General features: G+C 44.6%; 1 protein-coding gene across 2 annotated transcripts in view; it reads right to left on the reverse strand.

Annotated features, from left to right (window-relative positions):
• The window catches only part of l3mbtl1 (L3MBTL histone methyl-lysine binding protein 1), a 78,421-nt gene that overhangs the window by 29,135 nt on the left and 25,031 nt on the right, over nt 1-24,255 (reverse strand). For both annotated transcript variants that reach the window (XR_015080646.1, XM_086005562.1), the window contains exons 8-12: nt 21,721-21,825; nt 12,468-12,603; nt 11,733-11,824; nt 4,487-4,638; nt 2,903-2,979 (exon numbers count right to left, since the gene is read on the reverse strand). Coding sequence is in view for 1 of the 2 variants with exons in the window: in XM_086005562.1 (XP_085861688.1) it covers nt 2,903-2,979; nt 4,487-4,638; nt 11,733-11,824; nt 12,468-12,603; nt 21,721-21,825 (562 nt within the window). In the remaining variant the exon portion in view is untranslated. The remainder of the gene's footprint in view (nt 1-2,902; nt 2,980-4,486; nt 4,639-11,732; nt 11,825-12,467; nt 12,604-21,720; nt 21,826-24,255) is intronic.

The raw sequence follows: 24,255 nt of genomic DNA on the forward strand, positions 1-24,255 counted from the left end.
TGGGTCCAAGACTAGTATTTTAAACTTAAATAAGGGCAATTATGAGGGCATGAAAGCAGAGCTAGCTAAAGTGAACTGGCAAATTAGGTTAAGGGATAGGTCAATCGAGTTGCAGTGGCAGACATTTAAGGGGGTATTTCAAAATACACAGAATATATACATTCCAACAAGAAAGAAAAATTCCAAGGGGAGGACCCACCATCCGTGGTTAACTAAAAAAGTTAAAGATAGTATTAAACTTAAAGAAAAAGCATATAATTGTGCAAAGATGGGTGGCAGGTCAGAAGATTGGACAAAATATAAAAAACAGCAAAGAATGACTAAAAGATTGATAAGGAGAGAAAAATTAGAGTACGAGAGAAAGCTAGCTAGAAATATAAAAACAGATAGTAAGAGTTTCTATAGATATTTTTAAAAGAAAAGAGTTAACAAAGTGAGCATTGGTCCTATAAAAAGTGAGTCTGGGGAATTAATAATGGAAAATAAGGAGATGGCAGTTGAATTGAACAGGTATTTTGCATCGGTCTTCACTATAGAGGATACAAGTAACATCCCAGAAATAGCTGTAAATCAGGAAATGGAAGGGAGGGAGGAACTCAAGAAAATTACAATCACCAGGGAAGTGGTACTGAGCAAATTGTTGGAGCTGCGGGCTGACAAGTCCCCGGGTCCTGATGGACTTCATCCTAGGGTCTTAAAAGAAGTGGCTAGTGAGATAGTTGATGCGTTGGTTTTAATTTTCCAAAATTCCCTAGATTTGGGGAAGGTTCCATTAGATTGGAAAATAGCGAATGTAACTCCTTTATTCAAAAAGGGAGGGAGACAGAAAGCAGGAAATTACAGGCCAGTTAGCTTAATATCTGTCATAGGGAAGTTGTTAGAAGCTATTAATTATAGCAGGGCACTTAGAAAAGTTCAAAGTAATCAGGCAGAGTCAACATGGTTTTGTGCAAGGGAAATCATGTTAAACCAATTTATTGGAGTTCTTTGAGGAAGTAACATGTGCTGTGGATAAAGGGGAACCGGTGGATGTACTGTAATTAGATTTCCAGAAGGCATTTGATAAGGTGCCACATCAAAGGTTATTGCGGAAAATAAAAGCTTATGGTGTAGGGAGTAACATATTGGCATGGATAGAAGATTAGCTAGCTAACAGGAAACAGAGAGTAGGCATAAATGGGTCATTTTCTGATTGGCAAGAGATAACGAGTGGTGTGCCACAGGGATCAGTGCTGGGGCCTCAACTTTTTACAATTTATATAAATGACTTGGGTGAAGGAACCAAAGGTATGGTTGCTAAATTTGCTGATGACACTGACGTAATAAAACTCACTACGCACTTGGTTTGAGCATAAAGCAAGGCTTTAATCAACTTATTTGAGAACATGGCGGTCTAGTTGTATCCACTAGCTCCTTGTCTTAAAAAATGTCCCTGGCAAGCTGGGGCCAACGCCCGAGTATTTATACTCCTTGGACGGTGCCACCAGCTGGCCGTCCAGTGTTATTTCATAGGTAGTTTCTCGATGATGAGATTTATGACAGACACAAAGATAGGTAGGAAAGTAAATTGTGAAGAGGACATAAGGAGGCTACAAAGGGATACTGTATATAGATAGGTTAAGTGAGTGGGCAAAGATCTGGCAAATGGAGTATAATGTGGGAAAATGTGAAGTTGTCCATTTTGGCAGGAAGAATAAAAAAGCATATTATCTAAATGGTGAGAGATTGCAGAGCTCTGAGATGCAGAGGGATCTGGATGTCCTAGTGCATGAATCGCAAAAGGTTACTATGCAGGTACAGCAAGTAATTAGGAAAGCTAATAGCATGTTATCGTTTATTGCGGGGGAATTGAATACAAAAGTAGGGAGGTTATGCTTCAGTTATACAGGGCACTGGTGAGACCACATCTTGAGTACTGTGTACAGTATTGGTCTCCTTATTTAAGGAAGGATGTAAATGCGTTGGAAGCAGTTCAGAGAAGATTTACTAGACTAATACCTGGAATGGGTGGGTTGTCTTATGAGGAAAGGTTGGACAGGCTAGGCTTGTATCCGCTGGAGTTTAGAAAAGGAAGAGGTGACTTGATTGAAACATATACGATCCTGAGGGGTCTGGACAGGGTGGATGTGGAGAGGATGTTTCCTCTTGTGGGAGAATCTAGAACTAGGGGTCACTGTTTAAAAATAAGGGGTCGCCCATTTAAGACAGAGATGAGGAGAATTTTTTTCTCACAGAGGGTTGTGAGTCTTTGGGACTCTCTTCCTCAGAGGATGGTGGAAGCAGAGTCTTTGACTATTTTTAAGGCAGAGGTAGATAGATTCTTGGTAAGCAAGGGGGTGAAAGGTTATCGGGGGTAGGTGGGAATGTGGAGTAATCGGATCAGCCATGATCTTATTGAATGGCGGGGCAGGCTCGAAGGGCCAAGTGGCCTACTCCTGCTCCTAATTCATATGTTCGTATGACCAAAGGAAGCAGCAAAGGAACATTGTTAAATTTGGGCATGAGCTAAAAAGTGTCAGATGGAATTCAATGTCAGTAGATGTGAGATGATATATTTTGGTGATAAAAAATAACAGCAGCAATTATATTCCAAATGGAAGTAAACTCGTTGTTGTGGAAGAACAGAGGGATTTGGGGGTACAAGTTTACAAGGTATTAAAGGCAGTAAGTTTCTGCTCTGTCTCCCATTCGAAGCCTGCCCCAACCCAGCATCCATTATGTCTTTCCCTCGGCTCTGCCTGCACAACTTCCCCACAGTCCCTGCTTCTCCCTGTCGCTCCCTCACTACTAATGGCCCTTTTTTCACCTGTTTGTGGCCTACTCTCAACCCAGCCATTTAAACTGCAGGTGAATTTGTAAACTTCAAATTCTGTGCAGTGAAGTATTGATTTTCCCCATTTACCTTGTGGAGGTGTCAGTGGCTTTCCATGTTGCTGGCACCAACCTACAGGATGGATGTATGGGCTGCTGGCATCACACCTAATAGAAAAAAATGTGAGTTAGATGCAGGTTACATGTTCCCCCCTCCTGGCTCTGGGTGCGACACAGCACAAAGAGATCCAAAAAAGGGCAAAGAGAGAAAATACTTTCAAAAAGGAGCTTTGGTTGTTGAATAGGAGGGCCTTCTGATTTTTTGGTTTTAGCTGCATCCTCAATGCCTCCTCTCCCATTAAACTTCATTCTACCATCTGCACTGGCTAGAGGTGACTAGAGATCTGCTCTATTTCGATGCTCCTCATCAGTAGGAGAGGACATGTTGGGCTCTATGTGCCAAACAGGGTAAGTGGCTGCGTACATCACACAATGCAATCAGAAATATCATGAAATATCATGAAGTACAAATAGTTTAGATCATAGTGCAACACTCAAACAATTGCCACATTATCAGTCATTTTTAATTAACAACAGGGCATGAAGCAATCAATTTTTAAGTTACAGTTATAACACATGACTGATCTGAGATCAGTAGCTGCTGAGTGTGAATCGTAGCTGACAAGATCCAAGTTATACCGTAAGCTGTGAGTGGCTGTGAATTTTAAATGCTTACACATCTACATGTAGCTCCACTCCCCTGGTGGTTACTCTTTAAAATTAGGAGAGCACAGGTGGCAGCATCAGCTCTCTCGGGATATTTTAAATATTCGGTATTAGGTTTACAAAGTGCCCAGGAGATCCAATAGAACATTGTCATTTTTCAAACTCAGCTTCAAGCTGTACTGGAATTATCATAAAAATTGAACGAGCCAGTGCACTGCCCAAGTGATGTGAGGCGACCTCCTAGACATGAAAAGTGTAGATGCATCTGTAACCCAACTCTCAAAAAAAAAGCATTTTGGAGAGTACGCAAAGTTCCAATGTTATAACCTTATTAATTCCATTCATTTATAATGATGATGATGTAACTGAAACCAGAGGACATTGTAATATTACCTTAAATATCATGGCTATCACAAATGGATAGAATATAAGTTTCTGCTCCACACTGCTCATAGAACAAGTTCTTGACCTTAACTGTGTTAGTGCCAGCCAGCAAATGGAGGCATTTAACCGATGAGAGTGGGAAAATCAAGAGCGAGACATCTTGGACTTCTCTTAGTCTCATGAAGCTCCTAGTGACTCAAGAGTTGCATTGGCAGAACCAGTGGAGCAAGTCAGCTGCCAACCTTCTCAGGTGGGGCATGATGCTTAAGCACGGAGAGAAAGGGTAAAAAAAAACATTTTGAAAAGGGAAAAATATGAATAAATAAAACTAGCTCAGCATAACTCAGACAAATGTTATTCAATTTTTTTGATAAGAAAATGTATCCCATCCATCCATGGTTACGTCCCTTTTCTCTCTTATTTTTTTTTAAAACTGTCATGCTTTGGCAGTTTTGTTCTTCTATCTTTGTTCTTTGCTACTTCTTTCCACAATGCTTTCCATGCTCCCTTTTAATACATTTTCTCTTTTAACTTTTCTGGAATCCATGACAAATGGAAAGCCTACCAGTAATCATAAGTGTCATCCCAGTTATCGAAATGCACCAGGAATCTGTTTTCAACTATATCTGTCACTGTAGCAACACAGATCAGAGATGGATTCATTCTGTCAACTGCTTCCAGTTTCATTCCAACACGAAATCCCAAAGCGGTAACCATCTGAAAGAAAACTTATCATTAAAACAGCATTAGATTCAACCATTTTGTCTCATAATACAGTCGGAATCTATTGTAAAAATAGCTCTGCATTCCAAACATCACCTTATAACAAACATTTTTAATAGTTTCAAGCTCCATCATTGTCAGTTTAAGAACTGAAAATCACACAAAGATTAGAAATATTCTAGTCCCAATTAGGCTGTATACATGTATGCTTTTAATTGTAATTTTTCATAAGCTCTCAAAACAGGAATAACATCAGTCATATACACATTAAAACTCCTCCTACTTCTCTCTTCTCCAACAATGCACCACACCCCATTCAATTATATATTTTCCCCATTTCCCTCATCAGTCATCTTCATGGATTCTCTGAGCAAGACTGTCAAATAAATGCCTATTAGTGTTGAAGTATTACCTAGGAACAGGAGTAGGCCGTTCAGCCTTTCAAAGCTGTTCTGCCACTGAATTAGATCATGGTTGAGCCGTACCTCAACTCCATTTACCCGCCTTTGATCCATATCCCGTAAAAACCTCACCGAATAAACATCTGTCGATTTCAATTGACCCAGCATCCACTGCCTTTTGGGAGAGTTTCAGATCTCCGCTACCCTTTGTATGAAGAAACACTTCTTGATTTCACTCCTGAATGGCCGAGCTCTAATTTTAAGATTGTGCCCACTTGTTCTGGATTCCCCACCAGAGGAAATAGTTTCTCTGTATCTACTTTATCAAATCTTTTTATCATTTTAAACATCTCAATTAGATTACCCCTCAATCTACTAAACTCATGGAAATGCAAGCCAGGTTTATGCAACTTGTCCTCATAATTTAACCCTTTAAGCCCTGGAATTATTCTGATGAATCTGTGATGTACCCCCCCTCCAAGGCCAATATATCCATCCTGAGGTGCAGTAATCCAAATGGGGTCTATTGATAGTTCAATTTAGTGGGTGTGATTTCACAGAACAAAACTAAATTCAGAATGCGAAAAAGCAGTTAATTTGAGACTCTTACAGCTAACAGAGAGAGGAGACTTCATCTTATCAGTCAGAATTACACTTGAAACCTTCGCCACAGAAGTTAAAGTTGAAGAATAATGTACTAACTTGCTCATTAAAGGCAGAGCATCAGGTTGATAAGACAGTAAAAAAAAGTAATGGACTTCTAGGTTTTGTCACAACACGTATACAACATAAAAGCCAAGAGGTAATGTTGAGCCTATATAAAACCATAATAAGATGTCAGTGTGAATACTGTGTGCATTATTGTGCTTCAAACTACAGGAATTATATTAAGACTTTAGAGAGGGTACAGCGTTTAGGGGGAAAAATTTGGTACCTTAATGATTCCCGTTAGCGCCATCTGCTGGCGCTAACAGGGCACTGGAGCATTATTGCCAGGGGAAGGAGAATCCAACGCCGCACGCCAAATTCCGCCCCACCCCCACTGTGCTGCTGCTAACAGTTATCGGCGGGAGCCTCACCGCCAGGTGGATCATGACATCAGTGAGTGTGCAACGTTCACTCACCACCCGATCTGCGAAATTGATCATCGCCACCTACCTTAGCACCTGTAGTGAACAGCGACAGGGAACGCTGGCATGAAGCAGCAGGAAGCCGGTTCCAGGGACATTATTTAAAGATAACTCGCAGCTGTAGGTTAGTGGAGTTTCAGTGGTTTCTTGTCAGTTTCACATAGTACAACAGTTTAATTCATTGATTTCGAAGTTATTTTGTATGAGGAGTGTTGTGGCAACTAAAAAGTAGCTATTTATTCTTAAAAAATTCAAACTGCCACAATTGGTTACATTAATGGGGGCTGTAATGGCAGTCGACCTCACCCTCCAGGATCTACGGCGAAGGGAGCGGAGGCAGCGAGAAAGACTGGAACACATTCCCAGAGGGGGGAGGAGGGCCATCAGGTCTCTCAACAGGAGGCCTTAACCTCTGAGGGTATTCCGAGAGCACTTCTCCCACCTCCAGTTAAGCGAGGAGCAGTGTATTAGAAGGCTCCGCTTCACCAAGGTTGTGGTCACAGAAATCTGCCATCTCCTGCAAACAGACCTCCAGCCTCAGATCAGGGCAACCACAGCTCTCACAGTAGCAGTCAAGGTCAGCGTCGCCCTCAATTTCTTCGCCAGCGGACCTTTCCAGTCTGCAACAGGAGACATAGCTAACATCTCGCAGTTCGCCATCCATTGCTGCATCTGGGAGGTCACAGAGGCTCTCTACAGTAGGAGAAGGGACTACATTTCCTTCCCCATCACGAGAGAAGCAGGACGAGTGTGCATGTGGCTTTGCCAGGATAGCGGGATTCTCCATGGTGCAGGGCACCATTAACTGCACCCATGTGGCTTTGCAGGCACCTCATAACAATCCTGAAATCTTCCGTAACCACAAAGGCTACTATTCACTTAATGTGCAGTTGGTGTGCGACCACAGACAGCGAATCCTCAGTGTAAATGCCCACTATCCTGGCAGCAGCCATGATGCCAGATGGGTGTGCCAGCCCTCTTCAAGCCTTCACGTCAAGCTCGTGGCTGGCTGCTCAGAGACAAGGGCTATCCGTTCTCCATCTAGCTCATGACTCCTCTCTGCAACCCCAACATTCCTGCCCAACACTCATATAATGAGAGCCATGCTGCCACCAGCAACATTATTGAGCAGACCATCGGGCTGCTGAAGCAACGGTTCCACTGCCTTGACCGCTCGGGAGGAGGCCTCCAGTACTCGGCTGAGTGAGTGTCCCATTTTGTGGTGGTCTGCTGCATGCTCCACAACTTGGCCATCATGAGGGCCCAGCCCTTGCCACCAGGGATTGCGGGACCACCTCAGGAGGAGGAAAAGGGAGCGAGGAAGGAGGCAGCCACTCAATCAGCCTTCCAGAAGGACAGTCCGTAACCGCCTCATCAGACTGTGGTTCGAATGAATTAAACCCCAGATCCCCGTTGTTCACCACATCCCCATCATTCCATCCCTGTTGCAGGCCATATAACTGCGCAAAGCTGAAATGAGACACAGCACAAAATAATCCAAACTGAATTAATAAATTTATCAATAATCAATGAACACATATTTACAACAAAAATATTAGCTATTCACCCTTATGCAATCCCTTAGTGCCTCTCGTTACTGTGCCTCTCCCTACTCTAGTGCTCCTACGAACCGTTGGCCCAGTGGCTGCAGCAGGGCTGCTGCATGGCTGCTGAGTGCCCGTGCCAGAGACTTCAGATGGCCTTGCAGAACGCCCTTGACCAGCTCTGGGCCTGGAAGACCCGGCTATAGACTGCACCACCTCAGCATGGGCGGCAGCAGTCTGGGCTGGCTGGATGACAGGCAGCGACAAGGGCAATGGCAGAGTGGCAGTGGTGGGTGCAGGAATGCTGTCATCATGAGAGGACAGCAGGGTCCTGCTCCACTGACACACTGCCACTCCCCCGGGGCATCACCTCAGCATCCCTAGCAATCTGTTGGAGCATAGATTGCTGGCCTGCTGCGACATCAGGAAAGCCCCTGGTCAACGGTGGTAGACCCAGCAACAATGGCCGCAGTCACAGCTTGCGTGGCATCAAGCTGAGACTGCATGAGAGCAGTCTGAGATTGGATGCCACCAAGCATAGACTGCATTACAGCACTAAGACGTTGTGTCGCTTCCACCTGTGCTGCAATGGAAGTTGCGAGATCGCCCATCACATGTGGCATCAGGTCTGGGTCACCACGGTCTTTCTGGGAGTCTACCATCCTTTGCAGACTGCAAATGATGGGCTCCATGGTGTGCGCAGAGCCTTGTGCAATGTTGGAGGTGGACTCCTCCACGCTCCATATCATTGCCAAGAGGCTCTCGGGCACCCTTGCCATTGCACCCATCATTTCCGTGTGCATGCCCATCACCCTTCTTCTAAACGCCTCCTGATCGAGGTCCTCATCTGAGTCCTGTGCAGCAGAACTCGCATGTGAACTTGCCCTCCGGGGAGCTGGCCCCCAAGCTACCCTTTCCCCCTGGCCTTGCTGCAGGCCATTCATCCCCAGTGCCTCACTCTGTGCAGATCCCACTACTATACTAGCCTCTAAAGAACACATAGTGGCAGTATCTGAGCTGGTGCCTGCGGGTGAGACATGCAGTGACGTAGTGTGTGCTTCCTCCTCCTCGTCTCCCGCCTCGTTCTCTACAGTGCCCTCAGGGACAGGCTGCTCAGTTGCTTGAGGCACAAGAGTCGGGTTAAGGTAAGGGGAGGGGGGCAGGAAGGGAGATATGCATGCATACAGCATGATTAGCTGGAAGGTGTGAAATGCTTGTGGGGTGAGGGGGAAGTGGGATGTGAGAAGAAGGAGTAGGGATGAACATATCGTTGTTGTCCCCAAGGGGCTAAACGTCACCAGTGGCCATGGCGCCCACCACCTGGCGCCCAATAACCTGCAGCACTCGATTCTCCAACACAGACAGTGGTTGGGTGTTGGCTTGTCCCCCGCCTGTGTGCTCTTGCTCCCTCCTGTTGTGAGCCACCTTGGCCTACAAGAAAAAGGAGTGTGTGAGTGAGTGTAGAGCAATGTGTTTGGGTGATATGCCTGCCATAGTTGAATAGCTGTCATTGTGTGCAAGGCGTAAGATGTGGGTGTGAGTGTTGGTAGGTAGAGATTGTTGGTGGGTGAATGCTGGGGGTGTGGTGCTTTGGACAGTGTGTGAAGACTGTGGTTTAGATGGTGGTATGTAGCATTTGTTGAAGCATTCACTCACCCTGACCACCCGAGTGAGGTTGTTACATTTCTTCCTGCACTGTGCGTGGGTCCTGGGGACCACAGTGCTGTCCGAGATGTTCTGTGCTACCTCCCTCCACATGGTGTGGAAGACTTCCAGCGAGGGCCTCCTGCCACTTGCCGGGTAGAGCACCGCCCTCCGTCTCTCCACAGTGAACACCAACGCCTCCAATGCTTTATCGCTGAATCTGCGGGCTCTCTCCCTGAGGCGTGGATCTGCCATGAGTACAGCTGCTTCAGTCCTCCGGCTCCTTCTCCTTGACCTGCTGCTGATTGCTGAGGCAGCTGCACAGCCAGCAATGCTGAGAATGAGGCTCTGCAGCATCGATGAACCTCCCCTTTAAGAACTGGAAAAGGCCTGTGGCAATCGTGACTTGCTATTAGACTGCGCCTGATATTGGTCCACCCTTAGAGTGTAACGCCACTGAGCTTGGGCTTAAAGACTCGAATTAGCGCTCTAATCATTTCTTTGAGCAGTGAGAATGAATTTTGCGTGCAGTCTAAATCATTAGCGCCTGGCACTAATTCTCCAACTTTTCTACTAATACAGCCCATTCCTGGGCTACAATGAATTTCTAGCCCTTAGGCTTTAGAATGCTGTCTGGTATGAGGAAATACAAATACAAAGAAATAATTGAAAAACTGGAGCTTTTTTTGTTAGTGTAATGCAGAATTTGGGGTAAAATTATAGAAGTCTTTAAAATTATGAAAGGATGCGAGACAGCAAATAGAAGCAGGCTGTTTCTAATGTTGAAGGGGGAGAAATTCAGTATTGCCCCATTTGGGGTGTAATTATCGGCCGGGCACAAAGATTAGCTCCTGGCGCTAATTATCGCCTCCGACTGCAAACTTGGCTTTTATCGCCCCTGGAGGTGGTTGGAGCGCTAAATCAGGCGCTACACACCTGTCTTAAGGCGCAAAGGCCGAGGAGCGAGGCGCTAACTCACAGCGCTGGTGAAGCTCATGTGATGTCAGTCAGCAATGGAACACAGACACACTGGCGCCGGCCAGTTCTTAAAGGGGAGGGTCAATCTTGCTCTCCATCCACACCCTGCTCATTGCAGCCTTGAATCTCGGTCTAGAGAGACCTGTACATCAAATCTGTTGGAAAGAACAATGGAGAGGCCCAGGGAAAGAGCTCAGAGTGCAGCACCCATATTCTCTTCTAAATCGATGCAAGGAAGATCAAATCAGAAAGAACCTGCAAAGTGCTGCTCAGTACCCAAAACTCCTCAACACAGCTTTGAATATCTCCTGCAGCCTCTCTCTCTCGCTCAGAATGCGTGGTGCAAAAATTTCACCGACAAAAAAAGGCAGGAAGCAGTTGCCTTTAAATAGCGCTCCCCCAGTCCCTTCCAAACTGCAAAACGCTCCCCTCAACCTGTCGTTGCTAGCGGCAGGCAGTAAGACAGGGGGTGCCACTCAATATCCGGTCCAGGGCGCTACCGGGGTGTTGCACACTCGACTGACGTCACAATCTGCGGGCGCAGGAGATCGTGGCGGTAGTGTTTAGCGCTGCCGCAAAATGTCTAGTTAATTTCGTGAGCGGCGCAAACATCACCGCGCACGGGCGCTGGTTGCTTTGCGCCCCATTAGCGCCCTCTTAAGGCCCTAACAGGAGGCACAAACCAATCGAATTTTTCCCCCGAGGAGTCTAAAGTGAGGGACCATTGATACAAATTTAAATGTAAGAGTTAAAACAGAGAGCAAGAAAAACTTCTTTACACAGACAGTTGTGAGGCTGCAGAATTCACTTCCAGGGTTAGTGGTTGAGGCAGAAACTATGTTAACATTCAAGATTAGATTGGATAAGTGTATGACGGCAAAGGGATAAGGTGATAAAATGTGATTAACACTATTTCCTCGCGTGGAGAGTAATCACCAACACTGACTGGTTGGGCCAAATAGTCTTTTCCATGTTGTACCTTCTATGTATTTCTATCGACAAGTCAGTGCATCAATACCAACAATATTTATAATACTGAAGTATGAACATTAATAAATCCTAGTATAAAGGTACCAGCAAGAAACAGTAGCCTGCAAATTCCTGTGCGTGATGTTACTGTACAAAATACTAAACAGCTCGTATCAAATTCCTCTCTCTGCTGTTTTAATAGAGTCATTAGGCTGTAATACTCTTGTCAAGATAATGGAGAGAAGAAATCTGATACAAGCATGGAACATGTGCGTACCACTCACATTAATTTGCATGCTACCAAACTAATTTTGCTTTAAACAGGTTTATAGAAAAGTATTATTTTCAACATGGGAAGAAAAGCCTATGTTGTTGAAACAGCCCGACATAAAAAATTGTTTCAGGAGGGTGCAGGTCCTCACTGTATTTTGATTGATGAAGAGTTGTTTTGGTGCAGCTTGGGACTTTGTTATCCTTAGATAATTTGGCCAGTTGAACTCTTCCTCCTTGTACCCTAAAACGGTAACACAATGGCATTATGTACCCAACTGAACCAATCCTCTACTAAATAACCCCTTCCACTTAAATAATATCACTCTGTACCCTAGATTTCATATTTGTCCCGTAGGATTATTTGTAATTATTTTCAACACTGAAATTTTGATAATATTATATGTTGGTATGACGCCATCTGGTGGAAAGTGTATATTCTTGTTCCCTGTAGATGGACTTCCCAACAGGTAAACAATACATAGATGCAGTCTAAAAGTTTAATTTTTTAAACAAAAACATTAATTATATAGTACAGCACACCCAACATGCTTAGCTATTAATACAGAGGAAATTTGCTAAAATCATACGATTGGTTCTGGATGACATCATAATCTAATGCAATCTTATCAAGTTTATCGCAAATTGTATCAAGCAAGATAATCTAACTTATTAAACTTACGAAATAAGCTTTTGCCATATCGCCATTTTCCCTCTGATATATAGTTGCATTTCAGGATGATGTGTATGATTGTACCAATAAATGTCTGTTTCATTGGGGTAATTTTAATTTAACCCACCTGAGGGGAAACTATTGGCCTGGTCAGGTAATAATTACCCCAAAGTGAGTTATGCTGATGAGATTGATGCCAGTATATCTCTCTTACCTTTAGGAAGATATAATCGGTGACCTGTCTTCTCACACCATCCTGCAGGGTGGATGTCTGGAGAGTCAGCATTCACCCAGAAATCATGACACTCAGAATAACCATCAAAATGGAGTCGCAAACGATAACCACAAACCTTCAAGAAATAAGACATTGTTATGATTCTCCAATTATAGGTAGCTTTTGCTGAAGTTTAAAAACTAAATTACTTACTCTAAGTCCTCTCATTCTGTTCCTTAAATCATATATTACCTTACATATACCATGGTTAATGTCAGCCATGAAAACTGGATGCTTGATCCCATGCCACCATCACTATCACCACCACCAACAAGAGGCAAACTAGCATTAAGTTGTGGCAAAGTCTCAGCATCCCAATTTCCTGTGCAAGATGATAACCTTTCATTTTTTTGAAATAGCCAGAATGAACTGAGTGATAACAATTGCATGCACAACAGTTATGAACTAGTTAATTACATTAAGAATTTTAGTAACAGACACATAATAACAAGGGCTAGCAGAGTTGCAAAGCTTTCGTCTTCATGCTCCGAGAATAGCGCCCATTCTGTGCCAAAAATGGGCTGAAACCAATTTCTACCCCACTATGTCTGCCCCAGTGCCTAAGGGAGAATATCCAAGCCATTCAATTCCAATACAAGCATCTTGTGGGTTTTATATGTATGTACGTTTGATTGGCAGCTCTTTTGGAATTTAAGACACACTTATTTAAATTTTCTTAGCTTCGAATTTCTCAGCCTGTCCTTTTAAAATTAAATAGCTCGTCTGAAGCCATCACACAGAGAAAGTCTAGGGAGAGACAGCACATATCCAGAGAGTTGAAATACAATGAAGAGTCCTGCCTAATATCGCAGTACTTTTCTGTAGTGCCCAGGGCAGAAAAAATTTAAGATATTGGGCAGGAAAAGGCACACCCATAGGGATAGGAAGTAAGGGCTCGCTTACAGGAGGAGTCTGAGGTGTTGGAGCTGAGAAAAGTATCTGGTGTAAATACCCAAACACATAGGCCGTGATTTTACCAACCTCGGCGGGTCCGGGGCGGGCGACGTCGGTGGTGGGTCCCAACCCTGCTGCTGGCTCCATCCCAGCCTCTGAAATGAATTTACCATGATTGAGCTTGTCAAACCCGCCCAGTGCATTTCCCGGCCAATTAGAGGAAGTGGGTCTAGTGACATCATTTGATGACTCGTCATCAGTCAGTTTCCTTAAAGGGACCATGGCCAACTTTCTTTTGAGATTTGTGCTGTCAGTTTTCTACAGTACAGGTAGACTATCCTTTATCCGAACTTCCGAAAACCAAAAACCTCTAAAAACCGAAAGTTTTTTCGTTCAGCGTAAGTCGTGCGCACGACATGACCAGAGTGGCGCACGACTTACGCTGAGCAGGGCAGAGGGTCACAGAGTTCCCTCCTGGGTAGGAGATTGCAGGCCGAGCTGGGCAGTGTGAAGGAGGTACCGGGAGAGTGAACCCAACAATACAGCGGTCCGACCGATATTCTTTTCTTCCCCCCCCCCCCTGACCCGACCCGACCCAAACCGAACCGCGGCCTGTCCGATATTCTTTTCTCCCCCCCACCCAACCCGAACCGTCCGATATTCTTTTCTCCCCCCCCCCCACCCGACCCGACCCCCCGACCCGAACCGCGGCCCGTCCGATATTCTTTTCCCCCCCCCACCCGACCCCCGACCTGATTTGCGGGCCAGCTTAGTAGGAGTCAGCCGATATCCGGCTTTCCAGAGAAGCAGGAAGGGAAATGAGACACGGAACAGTCGCAAGAGGTAGCCTGAACTTTTAAAATTTATATTAAATACAAATTTCCCAGTCTTATAATAATACCTTCTGAAATCTGAAAAATTCCGAAAACCGAAACTCAGCTGGTCCCAAGGCTTTCGGATAAGGGATAGTGTACCTGTATTGAGGTGCTGCAAACACTGACAAGCACTGCACAGAGGTGCAGGGCTGCACCCAGGCTCTCCCATGACTCCCTCCATATGCTTATGGAAGGAGTCACAGCACACAGGGAGGTCCTCTTCCCTTCCAATGGGCAGAAGAGACCTCCCAGGAGATCAACACAGCCTGGTTGCACATTGCACAGGAAGTCACAAGCATGGATGTGGTCAGGAGGACCTGGGTGCAGTGCCACAAATGTTTCAATTTTCTCAGTAGATCACAAAATGTTAGTACAAAGCTACACTCAACCTCATCCTGCTGTGCTTCTCATCACATCCCCATCACTCTGCCTTCCCTACCCTACTCCTGCACATCTTTATTCACACCAACTTACCTTGCACCTCCACCCATCCCTCTCTATCTACATTATCACATCTCCATCTCACTAGCCACCCCTCACACTCACCCTCATCCTAGTGCAATCATACCAACTAACAACACACAATGGTAGACCCTTGGGTGTTTTATGCAATGTTCATGTAAAGTTTCTGTTAATGTGGTGTCAAACACTGAAGCCTTTATTTTCAACACTTTGCATTCTTGGACAGATATGTGTGCACCTTTGGAAGTGGCTTAGTGAGTTGCAGTGAATGGTGAGACATAACGGTACCCCCCACAATGGTGAGGAGTGTGAAAGGAGTGGCTTGGGCATTGTAGGGATGCTTTATGGTGTTGGTGTGGGGTGGTGCCAACCTGGCGCATCATGTGGCAGCCAGGGTGTACAGTGTCAAATGAAGTAAATCTGGCCATGGTGAGGCCATCCCTGACCTCCCAGGCAGCAATGTGGTTGGGTGTTGATGCTCTGTGTCCTGTGCAGCATCAGTTGATTGCAGAGAAGGTTGGTGTTGTTGTTGGTGCTGTTGGTGTGCCTGATGCTGCTGGTGTTGGGGCTGATTGTGGTGGGATTCTGAGGATCAAGGTGAGAGAGTTTCAAGGGCACCTATGCTGATGGAATAGATGGCAGGTGAAGTAGAGATGACAGAAGTGATCTATCAATGGTGGGAGAGGTAATGAGGTTAGACTGGATGGAAACTTGTGTAAAGACTTGCAGCATCCTGAATCTGCAGTGGAAATGCAGTTTAGAGAAGCTAGTAGTTAAGGGAACATGTCTCAATCAGCTGTGAATTTTGACTTGACATTTGAACTCATCAGTTGATTCAATGGCCACTGACCTCCCGCCTCAGCTTCACAGACGAGGTCTAGGCACAGCGGGAAACCGGTGGGCAACCTGTCAAATTCAAAAAGCTGGGAAAAAACCATTGATAAGTGGCTGTAAACAAGCCACCAATGATTTTAATTGCTTCCCCCGCCGCTGCGTGTCAGGTCTACTCAGCGATGACAGACCCAACATCGGGGAAAGGCGCATGGCAGCGGGTTCTCAATTGGGTCCCGACCCGCTGGGGGAAAAAAACACTTTCCCACCTGACCCGCCACCGATCGCGCCCGCTGACTCCCTGCAAAACCAAGCCCATAAAACCTAATTCTTTCCTAGCCTGAAGTAAAGAGGAGAGGAGCGTAAACGCCACTTGCCCAAAACTCTGCTACCCATATCCTGTCCTGTACTAGGTCCTACTCACCTATCAAACCTGTTTTCTATATTACAGATGTTATATAAAGGTACTTGTTGAGTTGAGTGGAGACCACAAGTCCACTTAATGGTGGAGCTTGGAAATTTATTTATTATTCAAATCAACAATCAAAGTATGTATGAGAAAAGTTGTAGCATTTGCATGTATTTTCTGCACTCCTCTGCAATTAGGGTCACATAGAAGACATAGGACACATCTGCTTGATACAACTGTTTGATATTTGTCCTAGCTAATATTTATCCCTCAATTAACATCACTAAAACAAATTATATGGTCATTTTCCCATTTTCCCACTGCTGTTTGTGGGAGCTTGCTGTGTGTAAATTGACTGCCGTGTTTCCTACATTACAACAGTGACTACACTTCAAAAAGTAGTTAATTTGCCGTAAATTGTTTTGGGAGGTCCGGTGGTCGTGAAAGGTGCTATATAAATGTAAGTCTTTCTTTCTTTAACTCCATTACATTATGTATTCTAACTCACACACTCTCTATAGTAATCTGGGATGTTATGATTAAGGTTATCCACCAGGTGGTGCTGTAGCCAATGCTGCTGCTAAGGTCAGAGGTTTGCTTCCTGTTAAGGTCAGAGGTTTGCTTCCTGTCAAGGTCAGCTAAGGCGAAACGCCAGGATGCAGGCATGATGTTTGTTACTCTGTTTGTTAATAAAGTACTCGTGCTAATTCTACGATATCGCCTCTTCGAGTCCTTGTCTCACTACATGGATTTATCACATTTGGCGACGAGGTAACTAAAGGACCCTGAATAAAGAAGAAAAGTCTGCCAGGATGTTTAAACAACAAAATTATGAGCTACGGTTAGCTACCAGCTGGAAGAGAGCATGGCTGCCACGGTAGTAACGGTTTCCGCTTTTGATAGTCAAGCACAAACCTGGGAGGAACACTGGTTATTTTTTCAAAGCAAATGAAATAAATGATGCCGGAAAAAGGAAAGCCATTCTGCTTAGTTCAGTGGGAAGCCAAACCTACAGTTTGATGAAGAATCTGCTCAGTCCTGAAAAGCCTGGAGACAAATCATTTGTTGAATTAGTGGCTTTGCTAAAAGAACATTTCAACCCTAAGCCTAGTGAGATTGTACAGCAGTTCAAGTTTAATTCAAGGAACAGGAAAGAGGACGAGAGCGTAATGGACTATGTAGCGGTATTGCATAAATTAGCACAAGATTGCAATTATGGGAACAACCTGAAGGAAATGCTGCGAGATAGGCTAGTTTGCGGAATTATGGACGACCGAATGCAGCGTAGATTATTATCCGAGACTGGGCTTACTTATGAAAAAGCATTGGAACTTGCTCAAGCCATAGAGACAGCAAACCGAGATGTAAAAGAAATACAGGGTTCAGACAGAGCTAATGCTACGCAGGTTGTTGTGCACAAGTTGAACATGCGTCAGAAACCACAACGTGAGCATGTGAAGGCATGTCATAGATGCAAGGGCGATCACCTGGTGAGTGAATGCCGGTTTCTGGAGGAAAAGTGCTACAAGTGTGGGAAACAAGGACACATAAAACGAGCTTGCAGGGCGAAATCACCTGTGGAGGAATCCAAACCAAAAGGGGGAGGACAGCAAAACCAAGGGAGAGAAGTGAAAAAACATGGAGCACACCACATCAGCAGGGAAGCTGAGGAAGAAGAGGACATGTTCATAATGTATAGCATGTTAGAGAACATTCCAAAAGTGGCTCCTATCACATTGCAACTGACAGTAAATGACTCTAAGGTGAACTTTGAAGTGGATACAGGGTGCGGCGTGACCATAATGAACAAGGCAGAGTACTCAAAATTGTGGAACCGTGCAAAAGTTCCAGAGTTAAAGCCTTGTTCTCTGCATCTTAAAACATATACAGGTGAATGAGTAGCGATATTAGGTACAGCTAATGTAACTGTACAACACAGGGACACAGTGAAACAGCTACCTGTAGTTATAGTATCGGGTACCGGACCAAACCTGTTAGGTCGGGGCTGAATAAAAGAACTTAAATTAGACTGGGGAGCAGTACATCAAATAGATGCGGGCAAACAGTTGACTTTGCAAGAAGTGTTGAGTGAACATGAGAATGTGTTCAAGGAGGAACTTGGTACATTTAATGGCCCCCCAGCTAAGATTTATGTAGACAAGGAGGCACCGCCAAGGTTTTTTAAACAACGACCTGTGCCTTATGCCATGAAGCCAAAGGTAGAGGCTGAGCTTGACCGTCTATTGAGAGAGAGCATACTGGGGCCAGTGAAATGTTCGGAATGGGCAGCTCCCATGTACCTGTTTTAAAACCGGACAATTCGGTAAGACTCTGTGGAGACTATAAATTGACAGTCAATCGGGTGTCCAAACCAGAGCAGTATCCGATTCCCAAAACAGAGGATCTCTTTGCAAACCTGGCTGGAGGAAAGAAATTCACAAAGTTGGATATGAGTCATGCCTACTTGCAGATTACACTGGATGACGAATCAAAGAAGTATGTCACCATAAACACACACAAGGGCTTGTTTACATATAACCGCTTACCGTTTGGTGTCTCATCTAGTCCAGCTATCTTCCAGAGGACAATCGAAGGTGTACTGCAAGGGATTCCACATGTTTCCATCTATCTGGATGACACTCTGGTGACGGGAAGAACCGACCAGGAGCATCTGAGCACTCTGAGAGAGGTACTACAGAGATTGGAGAGGGCAGGGTTCCGGCTCAAGAGGAGTAAGTGCACTTTCCTGGGGAATGAGGCAGTGTTCCTGGGACACAGAGTGGACGCCACTGGGCTCCATTCACTCAAGGAGAAGGTACAAGTACTGCAGGACGCCCCTGCTCCTACAAATGTGGCTGAGTTAAAAGCCTACCTGGGACTGCTGAACTATTATAACAGGTTTTTACCAAACTTGTCAACTGTGTTAGCACCTCTTCACAAACTACTGCGCAAGGAGACACAGTGGCAGTGGGGAGAGGAGCAGGGGGTTTCATTTGAACAGTCCAAGAAACTGATGCTGTCCTCGGATGTGCTGGTTCACTACAATGCAGAGAAAGACATCATTCTCTCTTGTGACGCTTCACCTTATGGGGTGGGGGCAGTTCTTTCACACTGCATGGAAGATGGAACTGAAAGACCAATAGGGTTTATGTCCCGAACTCTAACACCAGCGGAAAAAAACTATTCCCAGTTAGACAAAGAGGGGTTAGCAGTAATGTTTGGGTTACAGAGGTTCCACAAGTACTTATATGGCAGGAAGTTCACCATATGCACTGATCATAAACCTCTTCTCTCTCTTTTCAATGAAATGAAAGCAGTTCCACAGATGATGTCACCCTGGATCCAGAGGTGGGCAGTGACGTTGAGGGCATATGAGTATGTCATCGTCTACAAGGCGGGCAAGTACCATAGGAACGCAGATGCCTTGAGCCGTCTTCCACTGCCAGGCACACCTATCCGTGCAGCTCCAGAGGACAGAGTTTTGATGTTGGAGGACACTGACATGGCACTTGTGACTGCAGAGCAAGTAAGAACATGGACAGGTAAAGATCCAGTACTGTCTAGAGTTCGAGAATATGTGGTGAGAGGATGGCCACAGCATCCGGAAGGGGCTGACTTCACACCCTACAGTGTCAGGAAAACAGAGCTGAGTGTGCAGGATGATTGCGTGTTGTGGGGAGCACGAGTGATTATTCCACAGCCAGCATGACAGTCTATCCTAGAGCAACTACATCAGTGTCATCCTGGGGTCTTGCGTATGAAAGCCTTGGCTAGGAGTTACTTGTGGTGGCCAAAGCTAGATGAGGAGATAGAAAATCTAGTCAAAACATGCAGCACTTGTCAGGAACACCGGAAGGTACCAGCAGCAGCTCCTCTCCACCCCTGGGAGTGGCCGGATAAACCATGGAGAAGATTGCACTTAGATTATGCGGGTCCATTCATGGGGAAGATGTTCCTCATAATCATTGATGCACATTCCAAATGGATGGATGTTTATCCTGTAAATTCTGCTTCCGCCACTACTACTATAGACTGCCTGCATTGGAGCTTCAGTAATCAAGGGCTACCGGAGATCGTGGTGAGTGACAATGCCACTTGTTTTGTGAGTACAGAGACAAAAGACTTCTTGAGGAAAAAATGGCATCGTGCAGGTGACCTCGGCTCCATATCATCTGTCCTGAAATGGACTTGCGGAGAGAGCTGTACAAACATTTAAGGAGATGATGAAAAAAAGTGCAGAAGGGAATTTAGCAGCCAAAGTGTCACGGGTTCTGTTCAGCTACAGAATAACACCTCAATCCACCACAGGGCTCTCTCCTGCTGAGATGTTATTAGGTCATAGACTACGCTCCACTCTTGACCTTGTCCACCCAGACCTAAAAAGGAAAATGGAAAACAGACAAAACAAACAAAAAGAGAACCATGACAAAAGAACAAAGAGCCAAAGTTTTGGAGAAGGAGATGCGGTCCTTACCAGGAATTTCAGTTATGGACCAAAGTGGATTCCTGGCTTCATAGACTCAATGACAGGTCCAGTATCATACAAGGTCATGTTGGGAGATGGTAGGGTAGTACGCAGACATGTAGATCAGATACTTCCCAGACAAGGGGAAATTGAAATGAAGGTTCCAGATGCAATGACTGAAGACAGGGTTGCCCCCAGTTATCCAAGTGCATCTGTGGTGCCACCACCAGGGACAGAGCCAATTCCACAGGAACCCATTCGTCAAGAGGAAACCATCGTTGCAGAGTCAGATACTCTGAGCACTGCTCAGGAGCAGCTGGTGGCTTCACTACAAACAAGCAGGGACTTTACTGTTAGACGTTCACAAAGGACTCGCAAGCCACCAGAGAGATCGATACTGAACTGTTAGATTCGTCAAGTATAGAACATGATGAATGGAGACTCCTTATGTGACCCTCAGGAATGGTTGTTTGTTAAGAAATTCATACTGAAATCTTAAGGGGGGAGGGATATAGTAATCTGGGATGCTATGATTAAGGTTATCCACCAGGTGGTGCTGTAGCCAATGCTGCTGCTAAGGTCAGAGGTTTGCTTCCTGTTAAGGTCAGAGGTTTGCTTCCTGTCAAGGTCAGCAAAGGCGAAATGCCAAGATGCAGGCATGATGTTTGTTACTCTGTTTGTTAATAAAGTACTCGTGCTAATTCTACGATATCGCCTCTTCGAGTCCTTGTCTCACTACATGGATTTATCACACTCTCCACACCCTTCCTGTGTCAATCCCCCACACACGTTCCTCTATTTACTGTTCCCTACCTGTCACAGCAGCTCTCTGTAAAACATTTATTTGCATCTGTCACAAAAAAATGCAATATTCAAACATTAATGAAGTAGATCTGATTACCTGCACTCTAGTCACATGTTTGTGCAGTAGTACATACTAATGCACCAATCTATTGTACTTCTGAAATTATCTGTTTTAATTTCAACAGTTCTCATTTGGACCTTTGGCAGGAGGCTCATTTATTGAAAAAAAATCAACACATGTAATCAACTAAAACTAAAAGCCAACTAACACGTTATTGTGATACATTTTAGATGTGTTCTACATGGAATGCTTTTTCAGGAACTGACAATTTTTCTGCATGCTTGTTCCTTCATTATTTATATCTTGAACCTGTTATTTCAATGCACCAGCTACTCAGTTTTGTTAGTTAAATCAATGTATGTATATTAAAAAAGAACTGAAGCTTTCTGTACCTCAAACACGGTGAGTACAAAGTACATGGATGGATGCGTTGGATCAATACCCTCTAACTTCATGCCAGCCCTGAAACCATTTTTATCCTGTGGGAAGGACTGATACTGTTCAAAAGAAGAAAATTGTAATCACATTATATAATATGAGCAATACATTACCATGACTACAGTTAATTTAAATATCCACAACCATCTTCATTAATCTATGCCCTGCTTTCACCCCACAAATATTTATCCATTAGTTTTAGATCACTCAAGGAAAGAGCTGCCATAAGCATGATGGGCTGAATGGCCGTCTTCCATGCTGTAAACTTTTGTGGTTCTATATTAACTTTACACTGAACATAAAACAACATTCATTATAAATCACAATATTATATTTCTCCAACAAAACTGGTCTGTAATAAGTTATGGGGCACTCTATAAAAAATTTGGTTTTTTAATACTATGTTCAAAAGGATTCCTCTAAATGGGAACAACCACTTCAAGTACAGGGGAAATAGATACCCTATCCCCATTTTAATGCTAATAAAAATGTACAGCTTTGTTAATAATTAATCTTCAGAAAACACAAAAGGTCATTATAACATATACATCATAAATGGTAATATACTGGTGACATTAACACATACGGGACTATTTTTGTCACGCTACTGCCCCAATTTTTGGCAGGAATGGGGTGAAAGCAAGACGAAAGTCCTAAAAACATTCCGCAAACATCCCGTCATCTTCACGCTCACTGCAATTTTGGAGGGGTCCTTGATATAGGCAGTCAGGTCTCATTCCAGAAACAGGCTTATTAATATATTTTAGGGCTGTCATCAATTTAATAAATAATCTCGCGATTAAAGGTTTTAATCCATTAATCTTGGTTTTAATCATATATTTAATTGATACAATTAATGCATTATTACTGACACTATTATTATTATTGTTATTATCATCCAGAAAACAACCCATCATAAAAACTGTTTTCCTATTTCTGGATTCATATTGTTGTTCCCGCTTTATAATCTGAACCGTTTATTGTGAAGAGAACATCAAAACGTTTTGAGTCATCAAATCCTAAAATTGGTAGTCTTTTCATAGCTACACCCAAAAAAAAATGCATGGCAACCTACGAGTCTAAAAAGAACTTGGGGAAAAAATTTGGTATCGACCATTTTGGCATTCTAACATTGCCTGGGCACTAACTTTAGCTCCCGGCGCTAATTAGTGCCGGCAATCCTGAAATTGAGTTTTAGCGCACCAAGAGGGAAGTGGAGCATTAAATCAAGCGCTCCACTTCCTTCTTAGGGCGCTAACTTCGGCGAGCGAGGCGGAAACTTCACCAGTGCTGCACACTGGGCCGTGCAGCGCTGCCGCATTCAAAGGCTCCTTGCCGCCCTTAAAGGGAAGGGCCATCGCTGCAGGCTCTGCAATTTATAATGTACCTACCTGGACCACCAAGGCAGCTGTGATCCCGCGCGATCAGCTCAGCACTCAAGCAGAGTGCCGGGCTGATCGATCGCGGGCTGGAACCCGCGAAAAAACTAGAACAGGAAAGGTACACTTTTTTCCACTTACCTCGGCCACCTCGCCTTTAATCATCGTCCCAAAGCGGCCAGCCGCCCAATGCTCGCCTCCTGCAGCTGTCGGTGTTTTCGACCGGCGCTGCTGCAGGGGGCGGAAATCAATTTTGGGTCCAAGGCGCTACCAGAGCAATGCGCACGGCGATGACATCACGATCTCAGGGCGAAGGCGATCGGGGCGCAACACCATAGCACCACTGCAAAACTCCAACCGAATACGGTGGGAGTCAATGTCAGCACCGCGCAAGGTCGCAAAGCCATTTGCACCCCGTCTTGAGGGGTGCTAACGGGAGGTGCAAAGGCACCCAATTTCATCCCCATTAAGTTCTATTTCTTGCTGCCATTTAACCAGTTACTTAGACAGACAAGTTAATTTACGTTTTTGGAAGATAATGCTGTTTGCTTCTTATTTACAATCTGACCCAAAAGTGAGAAAAGTCGTTTGCATGGCACTGTTGTGGCCAGCGTCGCTAAGTATTAGTCAGTTTTGCTAAACATTCATGGGCACCAATACACTTTGCCCACCATTCAAGAGGACAATCGTCCATGCTGATAACTGGTTCTGCTTTATAAAGATCCAAAGTGGTGTTGTTTAACTTTGTATTGGTCCTCGGAATCAGATGTCGCTAAGAGGAGGTTTATTTTCTATTTTGGCGATTCAGCCTCTGTAGTTTGCGCACCAGGCTCCTGGTCTTGTGAGACTTTGGACAACAGTAAAGTAAGAATTAACCACCACACCTTCTCACTTTTGAATTTTGGAAGGCACTTCAGTGTTTTAAACCTTGGGTCCAGTGCTGTCACTATCTTTAGCCATGCGAGATTGGTGCTTTCTTTGCGGTTCGTTAAGTTTACGGTGAAAGAGTTTTTAAAGCAAACCACATTTGCTGGGTCATCATCTCAGACAGCCATAACACAAAATAAATGGCACAATGCGGGTAAAACCACGGAGCAGGAAACATACATC

The sequence above is a fragment of the Somniosus microcephalus genome, chromosome 13, assembly GCF_052327205.1.
Source record: "Somniosus microcephalus isolate GS21.2 chromosome 13, FLI_Smic_1.0, whole genome shotgun sequence".
In the NCBI taxonomy this organism is placed as follows: domain Eukaryota; kingdom Metazoa; phylum Chordata; class Chondrichthyes; order Squaliformes; family Somniosidae; genus Somniosus; species Somniosus microcephalus.